At 43.3% G+C, this 16,598-nt stretch overlaps 1 protein-coding gene across 12 annotated transcripts in view; it reads left to right on the top strand.

Moving 5' to 3' along the window:
- The window catches only part of NTNG1 (netrin G1), a 978,539-nt gene that overhangs the window by 584,642 nt on the left and 377,299 nt on the right, over positions 1-16,598 (top strand). For all 12 annotated transcript variants that reach the window (XM_069641887.1, XM_069641883.1, XM_069641882.1 and 9 more), the window contains exon 4: positions 7,768-7,940. In XM_069641887.1, the coding sequence (XP_069497988.1) occupies positions 7,768-7,940 (173 nt within the window). The remainder of the gene's footprint in view (positions 1-7,767; positions 7,941-16,598) is intronic.

Here is a 16,598-nt window from a genome sequence, read left to right as displayed (position 1 = left end):
GTGTGTTCAGTTCAGCTTTATGGATTAGATCCTTATTAATGATAGGCCTATTTTGCACTATATGGCTGAACTTTGAACCTCCTTACCTTAGAAGCTGCTCTGCTTTATTTAGTATGAGCTGCTCACACCCACATTTATGTATTTAAAGTGGTATGCAAAATGGAACACAGGGTAATGGCGTATTTCTCTGTAAATTCAGTGTGCATTTTTACAACATAATTGGGCCTTTCTGGTGTATTCAAATCCAATGTGTGCAGTTTTAATCTACTGTGGTTGTGAAAAAGGAAGACTATGGGCCTGATTCACAGAAGCGTTTTATAATGGTGCAATCCCAAAAGAAAATGCTCTGTGAATCAGGCCCTATATTTTTAACATTGGCTTACACATGTTGCTTTGGAAAAGATACATTATAAAGGTGACAATAATGCACAATATATTTTGTTTAGCACATTTGTTTTCTATTTGCATTCCATATATTTCAAGAGGTTAAATGACCAACCGCCTATTCCCTCCATCGGTTGTGTCTTGAAAGAGAAGGAACAGCATGTGAAGATACGGTTCATCACTTTGTTTTGAGAGTGCAAGCAAAATAACAGGTCATTCATCTTCTGAATGGATTTTGGGCATGCACATTAACTTGTTAACAGGACAATAGGTTTTCCTGCAGGGCCACATTCTTTGTGCTCTATTTGCTAGTGATGGTGAAGTGTTATAGTACTTCCCGGTGTCCCTGTATTTGGGCTGTTCTGATGGGGCAAGGTATGCTCTGAGCAGGGAACACAAGGGTTCTTCCTTTACTGATGTCATGCTCTAATTGGTGTATGTACCGGAAGCGTGTGGATCTTGGCTCATACCAGGCGTCAGGATGAAGTTGGACTTTGTTAAACCTAGCAGGGACTGCAATAGGAATTTGTGGGGGTTAGGCAAAAAGGCTGCTTCTCTTTGGCCGACATGGACAGAACGTACCCTGGTTTATACTAGGGCCAGGAAGAAGGCCCATTTGCGTGGGTGGAGAGTGGATGAGGGACTAAGGGTTAAGGGAGGTATCCAAAGTGCCCTAGCCTGTAACAATGTCCGAGGTGATGGGTAAGTTAGGAGGACAAGCTCAGGATCCTCGGATGTCGTTGACAGCTACGACAGCCGACACCGAGTGTTGCTGTGGGCTTTGGTTGGCTAAGAGGGTCTGGTGAGGAAATTAATCATGCTTGGAAACTTGTCTAGGTCAATGCTGGGTACTCGACTAAAAGGACCAGGCCTGCCTCTGCTTGGTTGCAGAATAGTTATTAGGAAAAACAGTAGAAGGGTCCGGGTCCGGGGGAACGCAGGGATGGAGAAGTCAAGAAAGGTGACTTAGCACAGAGCTCCGTCGTTAGTGAAAGAGTGGAAATAATTAGCACTAGGGCAACGTAGTGCCCGAGTGCCAAAAACATTGGGGACACATCAGAACAACTTTGCACCATGACAAGTGCAATTTTGCATGATTTTAGCACTAGATCAGGGGCAAAGAAAAATGCTTTCAGTACATTTTTGACCCAGGGAAATGTTTGGCCTAGTGCTAATACGGAATGGTATTAGCACTAGGCAAACTTTCCCTGGTGCAAAAATCCCTTTCTTTTTTTCACTATGGAATGTTTGTCCTATTGCTGATTGTTAAGCGGCTTCACTTCAACACTACAGCTAAGTCAATGCCTAGTCTGGGATGCTGAGGGAAACCCTTATTGATATATTTTTAGGTCCAGTTCATGTACTCTGAATGACAACCCTTATATAACACCCCTCTCTTAGAATCCCCCTGACCCCACTGAGCCAAGAAGTAGGTCTGCTTTGCAAATTTAAAAGGTTTATTTGAGAATATAAACAATATATATATATCACACTTCTATAAATAAATTGATAATAGATATTACACTTGTGAATATGAGCAGTAATCAGCAAGAGGTAACTTATGAATAGGAACAGAAGAATAAGGTGGGAAAGAATGCTTTATATGGTTCAAGGAAACGCAATGATGAATGAAATGCAGTACAGAAAATAACTTGATATGGCTTCAACAAAAGACAATGTAAGCACTTTTCCCCTGGTGGTAATTCACCCCCCCCCCTATATGCAATGCAAGGAGATGGAAGTAACACACACAGTCTTCGGGAATACAATCAAATACAATACGGAATTCAGTTCCCCCCCAGCAAGCTTAGAGGAAACAGGCAGAAGTTTGAAACACAGGCCCAAAATGCTTTTAAATATGATGGCAATGGATGGGAAAATGTGCTAACTGATTTTAATTCCCTCTAGAGATTCAGGGTGAGTGAGAGATGCTTGTTGGTATTAGTTCAGGCTCACTTTAGCAATGCTCTATGAGTTATTACCAGGTTGCAAACGGATTTTTAACAAAGGAAAGAATGGAGCTGCTATTTTGACAAGTGGAGAAATTGAGCCAAAAATCGCAAATCGCGGTAAATTACGGTTCTAGTGGAAGTCGGTTCTAGGTTCGTTGGAAAGCCAAGAATCACAGCTTTAAAATGAAAGTTAAATCTCATTCCCAGCCCAAACGGTTCCAGAGATACGGACGATTTAATAAAGGTAGATTTTCGGATTTAAAGTAAAACTCAAAATGACAGGTGACAGCTTGCAGCTGCAGAATTGACAGGTGACAGTTGTGCAGCTTTAAAAATGACAGATGACACGATTTCTAGGAGGCAGTTCTACTTAGGTTAAAATAGCTTGAATTAGATTATTTTAACTAAGAGATTGGTTCTGCACAGTTCTGCTAGGTACTCACAATATAAATTTGAACTAGGCCTCATCACGTATCTGGTCAACACGTCCGGCGGCGGTTCTGTCTGCTCGGCGGGTCAATCAGGCACCGGTTCTGCTCACAGTGATCCGGATCTCTGATTGTGGTCACAGCGGTCTGGCTCAGCTCTGCTCTGCTGGTCTAGCCTCTCTGGATACAACGGCCTCTGGTTCTGGATACTGCTCTGCTTTCCGGTCCGGATCAAGTGGATTCTTGATGTAACACTGCTTTCTGGGTACTGGCAAAAGTTCTTGGCAAAAGAATTCAGACAGCTCGCCCGGCTGTGGAATAGTTTGCAAATGATTTTAAGGATGCTGAGGCCTGCTGAGAAGAGTTCTCAGTTTGTGGGTTTAGGCCCTTGCTTTAAGTTCTGAAGTAAATTTCTGGTCTCTGAAGATTGATGGATGTGAAGTCTGGAGTCTCCCGGCAGAGCGTCCCGCAGAAAATGGAATTGAATGTCTCTACCTGTCCCAGCAGTCTCTTTTTATGTGTTTTGGAAGTGGGTGTGTGCGTGGCATAACTGAGCCTGCCCCTCTCTACTTGTCATTGGCCCAATTCTCCCCTCTCCCATGATTGGGGAAAGGAAATGGATTGTCATCATGATGAGGTCTGTTTATGGGTCAGAGGATCCTCCCCTGGTCAATTTGCCCACAAATCTATATTTGATTCAAATATATATTTCCCAGATACACAATTTGTTGAAATTACATGTACACATTATATATTCCTTATGGTCCATGCTTGTCCGCCTCTGATCTTCCTGGGGGCTTGCATTAAAAAATGACAACATCTTGCGCTTTTTGACTGGTTTACCAACATCGGACATTTACCAAAAATTACACACATGTGCGCAAGGAATATGGACATTAATTGATGAGGTGTCAGATTTTTAACATGCAGACATTTGGAGTAAGACCCTATTTTCCGATAGCAACCCCCAGCATACACCACAGGGTCCTAACACCTCTTAAAACGTGCACAGAAAAATCACAAGAATAATGATATTACTTATATAATTCTGACAAGTCCGTACTATGAATTATCCATCTTTTTTTTAAATTATGCTCTGGCCCAGATGGGTGTGGTTTAGGTTCCAAAGCACATGGGGGAAGCTTCTGTCTGCCCCCGCCTCCAGCTCGGGTGGCTCCCAGAGGCACTTCTCCTCCCACTTCTCCCAAGAGGAAGCCACTTTACGGCCCCCCCAATGTAACATTTCCCTGAGTCCAGGACAAGGCTTTGTTCAACCTCCTGCAGGTGCCCCTCCCCTAATCTAATCAGAGAGGTGTCATCTCCTTTTGGTGGGGAAGCAGGAGGCAGTCAGGCCTGGGAAGAGTTGCTGAGAAGGTTTCTCCTGTCGGGGGTAGTTGTCAGGCAGAATTCAGCTAAATGTCACTTTAGTTCCCAGTTTAAATCAACCTTACAATTTTTGCCTATACATTAAATAATGACTTCCTTCAAGTCATTTCAGAATATAGTTTTACATTGTATCGACCTCTTAGCAAGTCTTTCCTTGGTCTGGTTTGGGTTCCTCTGTTCAGTTTTACACAAAAGTCTGGTGGTTTTAAAACGCCGGCTTTCTGATAGTGGTGAGTACCGGTATTGCAACCATTTTTGGGATTAAGAAAATGAATTCCCCACAGTTCTAAGTTGCTTTTTGGCAATCAGCATTGCCATTCCCAATGGTTTCAGGCTACTGTGTGTGTAGCCCAATGGTGGTTTTAGGCAGTGCCCTCCTGTGCTCACAACATAGGCAAAAATGGGTGGCAGCCTATTCTTCATGTTTTCCCTGTGCACTCTCTGGGGAGTTCTGGCCATCATGATGTTTTCCATGCCAGTACTGCACAGTTCTATGGTAGGGCTTGGATGCATGGGTAAAAACATCCCACATGATATCATGCAAGATTGGACTTGCCATGGTTAAAAGATTTTCTAATGTGACCCTAATGTGTTTGGCACTAGGGCAAACCTTGCACTAGTGATAATACCGTGCAACACTGCACTTGCAGCCGTGCAAAGTTTGTATAATCTGGCTCCAAATCTTACATAGATTTTTATATTCTAAATGTACTGGTGGTATAAAATTAGTTACACGAGTGCCTAGAATAGTCAGTTCACCACAGGTAGTAAACCTGTGTAAATGATGTTTGGTTTTTGAAATCAAAGGGTTTGGGATGCATTTTGACTTTGACACTTGAAGGGTTGTCGTTTTTCATAATGATTGGAAGGTTCTGAGAACAAGTCACTTTGCACATTTTTACAAACCATCTTTTTCAATTACAATTTTGATTTAGAATTATGAAAAATGAATGGCTATTTTAAATCAAACAAGCTCATGCACTCGTATAACTACTGTAAGGCAATGTGCAAAGCAATACAAGTTTCTCAATGGAAGTTAATATGCCACAAAATAGTAACTCAGTGGCATGGATTCATGCATGCATTCAGTTATAAAATCAAATGCCACATTTATTACACCAGTGATTTATATAGTGCTTCATATATGACTCCTCCAGCTTCTAAGCTCTCAACCAAGGATGAATCCCATGTTGCATGGCATCATCTTGTTCCCACCGTGAGTGCATTTCCCAATATGTTCACAACCTGGCTTACATCCTCTTGGCTTACATCACCACTGACATCACGAATGGAAGATCAGAAAGATACATGAGGCTAGATAGTGGAGGGAGAAGGACACAACTGGGAAATATACCAGAAAAGGTAGTATTAGGTAGAGCAAAGATAGTGAGAATTGAGAGAGACGAGGCAGGGACACGGGGCATGCAAAAGGGCCATTGGTGTAGAGAAAAGACAAGTGTAGAATGTAAAAACAAGCTAGGAAGAAAAGGAAAAAGGAAATTGTTCAGTGAAGAGAGAGATAGTGCTGCCAGTGAGGAAACGATGATTGTAGTGGAAAAGGAGTACAAGTCGACAAGTAGCTATGGCTAAACTTTAGAGGCTACCATAGGGAAGAATTCAAAAGCGTAAATGAGAAGAGGATATGGATCAGCAAATGCTGCATTGTATGCACCTGGTGAAGCAAGTCTCCTTAGTGTATAGTTTTGGCACTGTGCACCTGCCGTAACACACTATATGCTGACGCACACAACCTTTGATAGGTGTGGATTTATTTTGACAATGCCATTAGTGCTCGCAGAATGTAAACAATTCTGTGATAGAGGACTGTTGCTTTCAGGGGGCTAGAAGGACCCTGTGCACCCGATAGGAATGTTGTGCAGTCAAGCTGAATAGATGTTCTCTCTGTTACCAGAGCAACGGCATCCACTGCTAAAGCAAGTGTGTGGTCCCCCACACCAAACACAACCTATGTAGAAGCCAAAAGTGCCTGGAGAGGAAGGTGTAAACTAAGACTGCGCCTCCTTCCATTTCCTCTGGGTCACCTACTGAGGTGGAGACCACACAATATATTGTGTTGACAAAGATGGATCAGATGATGTCACCTCTCAAGAAAGTGTGTCCCTGCAGATGCAACCCAGCGCACGCACAAGGAGTGTGCACCGGGCCAAATCTGAAGGGCGCAGATCAACCAACATTGAACTTTCAATAGCATTATGCTATAGTTGCACTTGGGCTGCGCTCCTGCAACACCTTACACAGTGCAGTTCCTTTAACTGCACCCCTTATCAAAATGTTACAATTTACACATTTACAGTATTCTAGCAATATGGCATCAGCAGTAAATGTGTGGCTGATATGACTGTGTGTTTCTGAACTTCTTTCAGTATCTGCATCTTGTTTTCTTGTGTCCTGCACTACTGTTGTAATTATCGTGTAATTTGTTTAAGCCTACCTTCAAATCATTGTGCTAGGTCAAAGTTTCCTGCTGTCACCTCAATAATTGTGGGGCTATTTTGTGCTGCTAGATGTTTTATTTCAGATATTTAGATTAACTTAGTGAATTTGGGCCGGTCCAGAAATAAAGTGCTGGTAACAATGTATCCCGACACCTTTCCTGATCGGCCAACTCCAAGTCTGCTGGTAGGGCCTCTGATCTAATGACAGGCCTGACCTGCCATTAGATCAGCCCCTACCAGCAGATAAATTACTGAATCACCGGCACTGTTACTAACTAGGAAGCTAGGAAGAGTCTGCACTGGCCTCCGGTTACTGAGAGAATTCCGTTTAAAGTTCTGACCTTGGGACACAAATGTTTGTACGGCAATGCACCCTCCTACCTAAAAGAGAGGTTGGCAATTTAACAACCAGCTCACAACCTAAGATCATGAGACACATCCTGTCTATGTACCTCCCAGTTTAGGAGAACCCGCGGGATGGGGCGTTCCTTTCCGGTATTGTTGGCCCAGGCATGGAATAAGCTTCATGTAAACATGCAAACTAAAAAGAACCATCTTGTCTTTAGGAAAAGCTTGAAGACCCTTCTCTTCGCATAGTAAGCAACTATCTGGGGTGGATGGCTCATTATGCTGTGGGTCAGATTTGTCTGTTTTTGTTGTCTTTTTCTATGTAGCGCCCTGTTGCCTATGGGCTTAAAAAATAACTAAACAAACAAATAAACAAGCAAACAGTGCCGGTTATTCGGGCAACCCCCTCCCATGGAATAGGGAGGTACTGGCGTGTCCGCAGCCCAGAATATCCCTGTAATATCTAGATATTGGGTGGTGGAGACGGTACAGTAGTTTCCCGATATCCCGCTGGAATTACCGGGGGGATACCGGGAAACTCATTATAAGCCCCAATGTATGACAGGGTGCCTATTTTTGGTTAATATGTCTATACTTGTTAAAAAGAAAATGCCAGCTTTTTGCATCCGATGTGAGCAGTATTGCATGTAAGATGACATAAGGGTTGTCTCGGGAATGAGTTTTTAAAGCATGTTTACGTCCCGGAGCATTGCAATTCAGGGGAAGATAAATATTTCATCTTGCATCGTAGGCCTGCGCTGGACTCGAATCCAATCATAACTTGAAATGACATTTGTGTCTCCTCTTCGATAGGTGCAAGTGTAACCTTCACGCCAATACCTGTGTCTTTGACAACAATAAATTATCCTGCGAGTGCGAGCACAACACCACGGGCCCAGACTGTGGGCGATGCAGGAAGAATTACCAGGGCCGACCTTGGAGCCCCGGCTCGTACCTGACCATCCCAAAGGGCACTGCCAACATCTGTGAGTAGATTTCTGCAAAAGGCCACTCTTACTGCCTCAGCCTCTAAGTAACTATGCCTCATATTTCATTGTAATTGCAATTGCGCTCAATATATTGATTGGGAGCCGAGTGGTGGAAGCAAAGGTTTTGGGTTATGTTTTAGTCACTTGTGACCCAGATCTGAAATAAAGTGCAGTTCTGTAATTCGATGAAACAGCCCAATAGGCGGAAACATTTGTAAAGTGCCCCATTACGCATGCAGAATAAATGATGGTTTAATAGGAAATGCTAGACGGCGTTGGGGTTTCATCCTTGATTGGGTAACAGATATTTTGAAACCATATTAATCATACTGTTCCTTCGACTGGCGGGATCCTTGCTTAGCTGGCGATCTGTTGCCTGTTTTTGAAATCCAATTCGAGGCTGCCGGCCATATTTGCATAATTGCCATGTAGCTTGATACACATGGCCTGGCCCCGGCGGCCCATTTTATGACATGCCATGTTGCAGCAATGCCTTACTTAGAATATCAATTCCAGGCAGGTTGCCTGACAATTATACCCAGGCATGGGAGAAGGAGATTGCCACTGCTTTCAGAAAGCCTGTTCAATACAACTCTTATGCAGAAAAGAAACACTTCTGCCCTTCCACTACCCCCCACGGGTAATTGCCCGAAATCCTGGGTAGGAGAAGATACTTCCCTTAATGGCACAAGGCGAGCAGGGCAGCTCATTGGCCATGGTCACAGTTCACTGTGATCTTTGTCATACCTGAGCAACCTCAGCTCAGTGTGACTACCCCGCCCCTAGGTCACCAAAGGAATACACGCATTGGGGTGTTATCGCAAAGTCTGCATGGAGTTCCTCCCCATCGGGACATACCAGGCGTCTGGAACCTGTGGCTCTCCAGATGTTTTGAACTACGTGGCCCATGACCTCTCAATCTTGATTATGCGTGATATGGACGGTGGGAGATGTGGTCCCAAACATTGGGTGAGCCAAAGCTTGAAGACCCCTGGGATATATAATGGACATTAGGCAGCCATTTTGAATGGACTTTCCAAAGATTTCTTTATGCTCCTGGACCTGAGAAAGTGCAAAGAACAAGTCCCAAACACTCTTTTATTTTTTCGTCTTCAAGAGTTTACAAGGAATGCATGGTGATGAGATGAACATAGGAAACACCTGTGCCAAGTAAAGGTTCAGATTTATGTGTTGGTATAAAATATGATCTAGTCTTTCTTGCTGAAAATGCGTAAACCTCAGTAGTCCCCACTCCTTCTTAGGGTGCAGTAGTCTAAGTTTAAGAGCCAACTAGCGTGTGCATTTTCGTAAACCTGCACTTAAAACCTCATGCCTACAGTGTGTTTGTTTTTTATGTTCACATGTTTGATTGGGTGTGTAAAACGCAAAATGTCCTGGAAGGCCGCAGCAGACTCTCACAAAAAAAGCAATTTAAAATAATTAAAATAAATTACAAAAGAGTATTACACAAGAGACTGATGAAGGGAAGCTCAGCAAACAACAGAAAACGGCCAGCGAGGGAACCGTGCGGTTCCATAATTAGTCGTCAAGACTTGGCATTTTACAAATGAGCTCCAGTGGGACACCTCAATGTTGCCCTATTGAAACAACAATGTTGCAACTTAAGCATTCTCACAAAGGTTTCTAGAACGAAGTGTCATCTGCTACACTCGAGGAAAGGCTTCAACTACCGTGACAGTGCAGTTCAATTTTGTTAATTTAGCTGTTGATAAAACAGATACAAATATTACCAAAACAGCCCTTTTTAAAGATTAGCTGTATCAAATAGTTTCCCAAAGCAGCATCTTGTGTTACTAATTCCTCATAATCTCCATATGAAGAGAATATTCGAAATGTTAAATGATTTAATACCAATACCGCTCAATGTTTTTAGGGTACGGAAATAGATAGTATCTAACAGTTTAAATTTAGCTGGTAATAACCAGTGTAAAAGGTGGTAAACAGTGTCATTTATAAGGGACCTCCACCCAAGAAAAATATCTGTTGCATTAAAGATGCAATGACGCCAGACCAGCAGTCCTCTACCCCCAGATTTAATTACGCAATATAACCCGAGGAGGGGGGCTTTACCGGTGAGGTAATGCCTTGGGGCAGCAGTTAGAAGCCTGAGCAAGGCGCGGGCTTTAACATGAGCCCCAGGCATTACCTCACCAGTAATACCTCCCTGCAAGGGTTATATTGCTATTAGTACCCGGCACATTGTACCAGGGTACTAATAGTGTTTTTATTACAAGCTGAGAAAAAAAAAAGTGTTTTCCGTTTCTCAGGTCGCGATAAAACTACAAAAAAATGACTGCGATGGATCGGGCAGAAGGAAACTACTTGTAGTCCCTTCTCCCTTTCCATGGCGTCCATTCAGGAGTCGGAGATAAGCCAGGAACACTACTGTTCCCGATGCTAGCTAGGGACAATGCAGTGCAAGGTAAGTCGGGTTGAGGTGGAGGGGGCTTAAACATATGGAAAATGGGGTAAGGGGGATGGAAACGTGGGGGGCACAAGGAGTACACTAACCTGATTCCCGGCGAGGGAAGATGGCTGCCTCCCACTGTGAGGAGGCTCAGAGCGGGGTCTTTACCAGTGTGGTAAAGACCCCATTGTGAGCCTCCTCATTGGCTGGGAGGTTGCCACTCCCCCTACCGTCCCTTTTGCTGGGTACTGATAGGTCTTAATTGATATGTCACATTTCAATGTCCAAATATATCACATATTCATCTCTCTTAAAAACCTCCTATTTTAATATAGTTGATTCATGGTAGTCCAGGGGATGAATGATTTTCAGTGTCCATATATAATACTAGCCACTGTTGAACACTATTGAAGACCAAAATAGTAAAGTTGTCTATTTTGTTGCTTATGACAATTGTGTAGTATGAATTACCCTTGGATGTCAAAGGTGTATCAGTAGTCAGAGCAGAGGCAGCTTTGGTTAGAGCTCCTTGCAAAGTTTTGATTATGCATCTGGAACTGGGCCATAGGATCATGGAAGATGACCGTTCCAGTCTTCATCTGCACTGGCAACAACAAAGAATACATTGAGCAAATGTATCCATCACCTACGTGTGTCCCGAATCAGTGTTATGCTTGGACTGAGGTTTGCAAAGACAACAATTCTATAAGGATGATTTAAGTTGCCTACACAATTATATTACATAAAAAATATCAATTCAGTTCATCACCCGTTCAGTGAAGCAAAAAAGCGCTTCTGTAATTTGATCAGCAGGCATCAAACATGAACTTCGCCTCTCTGGTGAGAACTGATTGAACGGCCCTTGTTGTCTTGCGTTGAAAGTCTCCTCCAGGAAAAATCATGCATGTAATGTTTAACTGCCCTGTCAGCATCTACTTCGCCCTGACATATATCGCCGCACATTCCTATCATAATTCTACTGTTGCTCCAACCCCATACCCTTTGTGGTTCTCATGTGCTACCTTTTTTCTTTGCCCCCCACCCCGCTTCTTGGCACTCTGCAGCCATTCCTATAGACTGTAGTGGGCTTTAAATCACCAACAAATAAAAAGATGGCTACACACTTCCCAAAGTAAGTCTTTATAAGATCCATATGAAAAGAAAAAGACCTTATTCATAGAAAAGTAGAGAGAGATCCAGTATAATTAATGGTGCATTCTAGTGGTCTTATTACCTGTGACTGTACATATGGTTGTGTTAATGTCATTGTCTGCAAAGTGCCCACACAGTGCCTCTCTGTACTATGTGCCTTTCTGTACTATGTGCCTCCCTGTGCAATTACTCTGCCACAAACGCACCTGACTTTGAGTTCTCTTTATTCAGGGGCTGCTAAGGGCATCCTTAATCTTGATTTATATTATGAAGGTAGTGGGCAGAGTTACTTCAACGACAACGAACAAGGCTGAACCGTTTTGTTGTTGCCACTATGATTGGTGTAGTTGTAAGGAATGAGCTGTATCCTACCATTGAGTTTTAAGCCGTGGCTTTTGAATTGAATCTTTGATACCTGAGGGCAAGGATACGGATACGGATGCTCCTCGTCATTTGACCCTGTAGAAGTCTCTTCATGCTCCTTAATGCCGTCATTTCTGAAGTCAATAGTGGTCATAACAATTTTCAATGTGTTTATGATGACACTCAAGAATACCCCCAAATATATACTGCATTTCAATAGAGAACTGAAAAGGTGTCTTTGTAATGAAGGCTAGTGACTCTCATCCATCTGCCATTAAGTCATAAAGGGAAACGAGCATGCCCCAACAACTCTTCACAAGGCCCCTCCATGCCTGTCTTGAACTAACACTTCAGTTACATGGGCTTGCTACTTCTCTCAGCAACGATGGCTGTTCTTCCAGTCGGACTGTCAATCAGCACTCTGCTTCTCTGTTGGATGGCTAGGCTACTGCTGGCTAAAGAAGGAGGTACTTTTTCCTATTCTTCTTTTACACCCTAATCGAAGGGAAATTTGACATTGGCGGTATTCCTGAAGAGACAATACCATTCCCTCAGAATCCAGGATTCAGCTTTGACATGCATAGCTTTGTAAATCAGAGGTACATCACATGATTTACCCTTTTCCCATGACCCTGAACAACTGCAGAGTCCTCCAAAGCTCCCCTATTTCTGCCTGCTTGTTTAATGCATATAGACTCCCCAGGCAGAAATGCTGGAATCCTATTCCTATATCTACAAACTCTACACCAGTTATACACAACTTCTCTTCACGTCCATACTAATAACACTCACTTCTCAATATGCCTCATATTCATCCAGGACAGGATGGCAGCGATCAAATGGTTTAAACTTGATAAACAGAGACATTCTCAACATTGGGCAGCTATTAAGTCAACACATACCTTTCTTGTTGCCATACAACCTGGCTTTATGCTCTGCACCCACGTGGGAAGGCAGAAACATAGGCCTCATTTTTTATTCTACTATATCTCTCACCCCACATATGAATGCACTAAACAATATGGCCCACCTACAACAACAACTCCCTAAACATCTTTCTTTACACATCCAGAAATCGAAGGAGATCTCGATTCAAGTAACAGTGTTTAACAAATTAGACTACTTCAACAACCTCTATGTGGTCTCCCAAAACATCTGAGAAACCAGAATCAATTGGTCATGAACTGTCTTATCAACAAGCACATTGATGCAAAAACTATGTATCTCTTCCGCAAGCTATACTGAAAAAATGGCCCCTATAACCTGAACAACCGAATCACTCATTACCAACTAAGAAGACTCCTAAGATCTGTCAAATCTATGACATCCATAGCGGGCCACACAATCCAAACCAGGACTCCTATAAAAATATCAGTTTGAGGCATAGCAATGACTTCCCCTGAACAAGCAAAAAAAAGAATAAGCCCCAATTATATTTTCATGAAGGTCATAATGAGTATCACTAAGACAATTGCCCATTTTGATTTTATTTTGTATCATTTTGTTTTATTACAGGCCAGTAACTCGAAAAGCATCAGGGTGGGATACACAGAACATGAAGACAAATACATAAAACAATAAGCCTATGCAAGATAGTGTGATAATGCAAATGAGTTCGAAGGTTATTCGAATAAAAAGGTTTTCAAACTCTTTCGAAAGAGCAAAAGATTGTTTTGTAGACACAGGTCTTGCGGAAGAGTATTCGACACCTGGGAGGCACTAAACGCAAATGATTTTCCATGTCCTTTTATCTTTTTTGGGCATGGAACAGTTAGTGAACACATATGACTTGATTTTAAGTTTTTCTTTGGCTTGGAAAGAATGATTCTTTCTTTGAGATATTTTGGAAGGTTACCATAAATTGCCTTGTGTGTAAGGACCAAGATTTTGAATATAATTCTGGCTTTAACTGGTAACGAGTCGAGTGCTCTTCTGTTTTCGTAGATATGTTCTCTACAAGACACACTCTTTATGATGCAAAATGCGTTATTTTGTATTGTTTGCAGAATCTGTAAATACTTCTTAGAGGCACCACTAAGCAAGGCATTGCAATTATCTATACTAGATGGGATGGTGGCTCTGGCTAGTGTGTCACAATTTTCCTCTGAAATCAATGGCCTCATTTTTCCTAAAGGTTTTGGATGGTATTCAGTGTTATGTACTATGCCATTTACTTGGGCCACAGAACTAACCGAGCAGTCCATAAACGTGCCCAAGGTTTTAGCTTTTGATTGAGTTCCTTTGATGCTATCATCTAAGCAAAACTTAACATACCTCGAGTCAAGTTTATTCCTTAGGTGTGTTATGTTATGTTAAGTCTATTTATATGGTAAATCCAATAATAAAGTGCATGGTCACCCAGGGATATCATGGCGCTAGAGTGAGGAGTTCCCAGCCAAGAACCATGCAAAAGCCTAGAAAAGGAGATTTTTAATAGCCTTTCTAAAGGCTAGGTAGTTTGAGATCTTCTTTGTGGCCACTGGAAGTTCATTCCACAGCTCTGCTGCTGCAACAGAGAAGGCATGTCTTCCGATCCGGGCACGTTTGTATATGGGAACCGTTAACAGATTAGCAGAAGCAGAGCGCAGTGCCCAGCGGGGAACATAGGGCGTGAATTTGGCCTGGAGATATTCAGCACCTTGGCCATGAAGAGCATGGTGGACGATACAGAGTGCTTTAAAATTGACTCATTGAGTCACCAGGAGCCAGTGCAGGGCTCAGAGAACCAGTGATATATGGGCTCCATATGGCGAGCCAGTGGCAATGCGGGCCGCCAGATTTTGAAGTCGATGTAACCGATGGATCAGGCCCTTAGGTTGGTACCAGGTAAAGGGAGTTACAGTAATCTAGTCGCGAGATCACCATGGTAGCCACCACAGGAGGACGAAGGGGGGCAGGGATCATTGGGAGCACTTTTTTAGTGTTTTAGTTGGAAATGGCCGGATTGGCACACAGCTGTTACTTGCTTGTCCATAGACAAGGATGCAGACAATACTACACCTAGGTTTTTTACCTTGTCCACCGGGGTAGGAATAGGGCCCAAGGAGAGAGGCCAGAAAGAAGACACGCAAAGTGAAGGATCAGGAGGGCAACCCACCACCATCACCTCAGTCTTGTCACCGTTCAGTTTGAGCCAATTGTGGTTCATCCACTCTGTCACCGTTCAGTCTGAGCCAATTGTGGTTCATCCACTCTCCCACGGCCGCCAGGCACCTACGCAGGCACAACAACACCTGAGCCTGATCAAGGTCTAATCGGATCAGGATCTGAGTGTCATCTACGTACGAGTGGCAGCTGACACCGAAGGAGCGGATGAGACACATAAGGGCCCAAATTTAGATGTTAAATAGAATCGGAGACAGGGAGGAGCCTTGCAGTACTCCACAGCTGAGGTGACAGGGGGCAGAGAAAAAGGGAGGAATAAAGAGAGTCTGGGTACAGTCCACCTGGAATGAGGTAAACCAGGCAAGAACCTGCCCAGATATTCCCATCTGGGCAAGGCGGGGCAGCAGTATGAGGTGTCAACAGTGTCAAAAGCTGCTGAAAGGTCTAACAAAATCAGAGCACCCACTCCACCTGCGCCACCAGCCTGGCCAAGTCAACCTGGAAGGCGACCAGAACACTCTCTGTGTGGTCGGAACCCGGATTGAGCATAGTCGAGCAGACGTGAGATACAAGGAATGTAGAGAGTAGAGGTGACACCAGTGATTCCAGGAGTTTAGACAGAAAAGGAAGAAGAGAAATAGAACGGAAATTAGACAGAGTGGCGGGAGCAAGGGAAGGTTTCTTCAAGAGAGCAATCACTCTAGCAGTCTTCAATTCTTGAGGCTCCAGCTCAGATTGGCAGGAATAATTAATGGCTGCCGTGATCTCCGTAAGAAGGGGCGGGCGATCTGTTTCATCACTGCCAATGGGACAGTGTCTGAAGGAGAACATGATTTGATTTTTGAAATGGCAATTAGTACTGATTCTTCAGAGAACCTACGGAAGACAGACCAACCCGCCGGGTTAGCAGAAACCACAGCGTGAGGAGAGTGCTTTTCCATAGAAGTAGAAGTGGCGAGTGATGTGGAGATGTTCTGGCGAATAGTATTGATCTTCACAATCAAATACTGAGAGAGAGCATCGCATAATTCTTGGATGTGATTGACCTGTTTTTTGTTCTCTGTTAGTGTAAATTAAAAACCCTGTTTTTGTTATCTCTACATCTTTAGGTGTTTTTTGTCTAATGAGCTAGCAGCTTTCTAGCTCCACTGCAAACCTGGTGACCCTATGTCACGCCTTTGGTTAGGGTAGCTTTGACTCCTTCTTTGTTCTATTGACCCTGCAGTGGTGCCATCATGAGTCACAGTCAAGTGAGGGAGGACTAAGGAGTGGGATATGTTAGCCTCACATATACGGAAGTACTAAGATCAATTGTGATGTTTTATAGTGCTGCTTCCCCCACTCTGCTTTTGCATCCTATAGAATAGAATGATCTTATTATAGCGCTGGCCCCGGATTGATTGAATTGAACTGTATGCAGGGTTATTTCAGAATATATTACAGTGGAATTTGTTTTCACCTTCCTATTAGTACCTAGGGTGGATGTGTGAATGAATAGGTTGGCACGGTTCATGGGCCGAAACTAGCTATTCAAACCTGAGTTCTGAGTGAGCGGAGCACTCCGCGTGCCCATCCACATTTCTTGTACCTGCCCTCAGAACACCCTC

The sequence above is a fragment of the Ambystoma mexicanum genome, chromosome 1q, assembly GCF_040938575.1.
Source record: "Ambystoma mexicanum isolate Mex_15411 chromosome 1q, UKY_AmexF1_1, whole genome shotgun sequence".
NCBI classification, from domain to species: Eukaryota; Metazoa; Chordata; class Amphibia; order Caudata; family Ambystomatidae; genus Ambystoma; species Ambystoma mexicanum.
The sequence above is the reverse complement of the archived record's forward strand: the minus strand, read 5'-3'. Positions and strand labels throughout refer to the sequence as shown.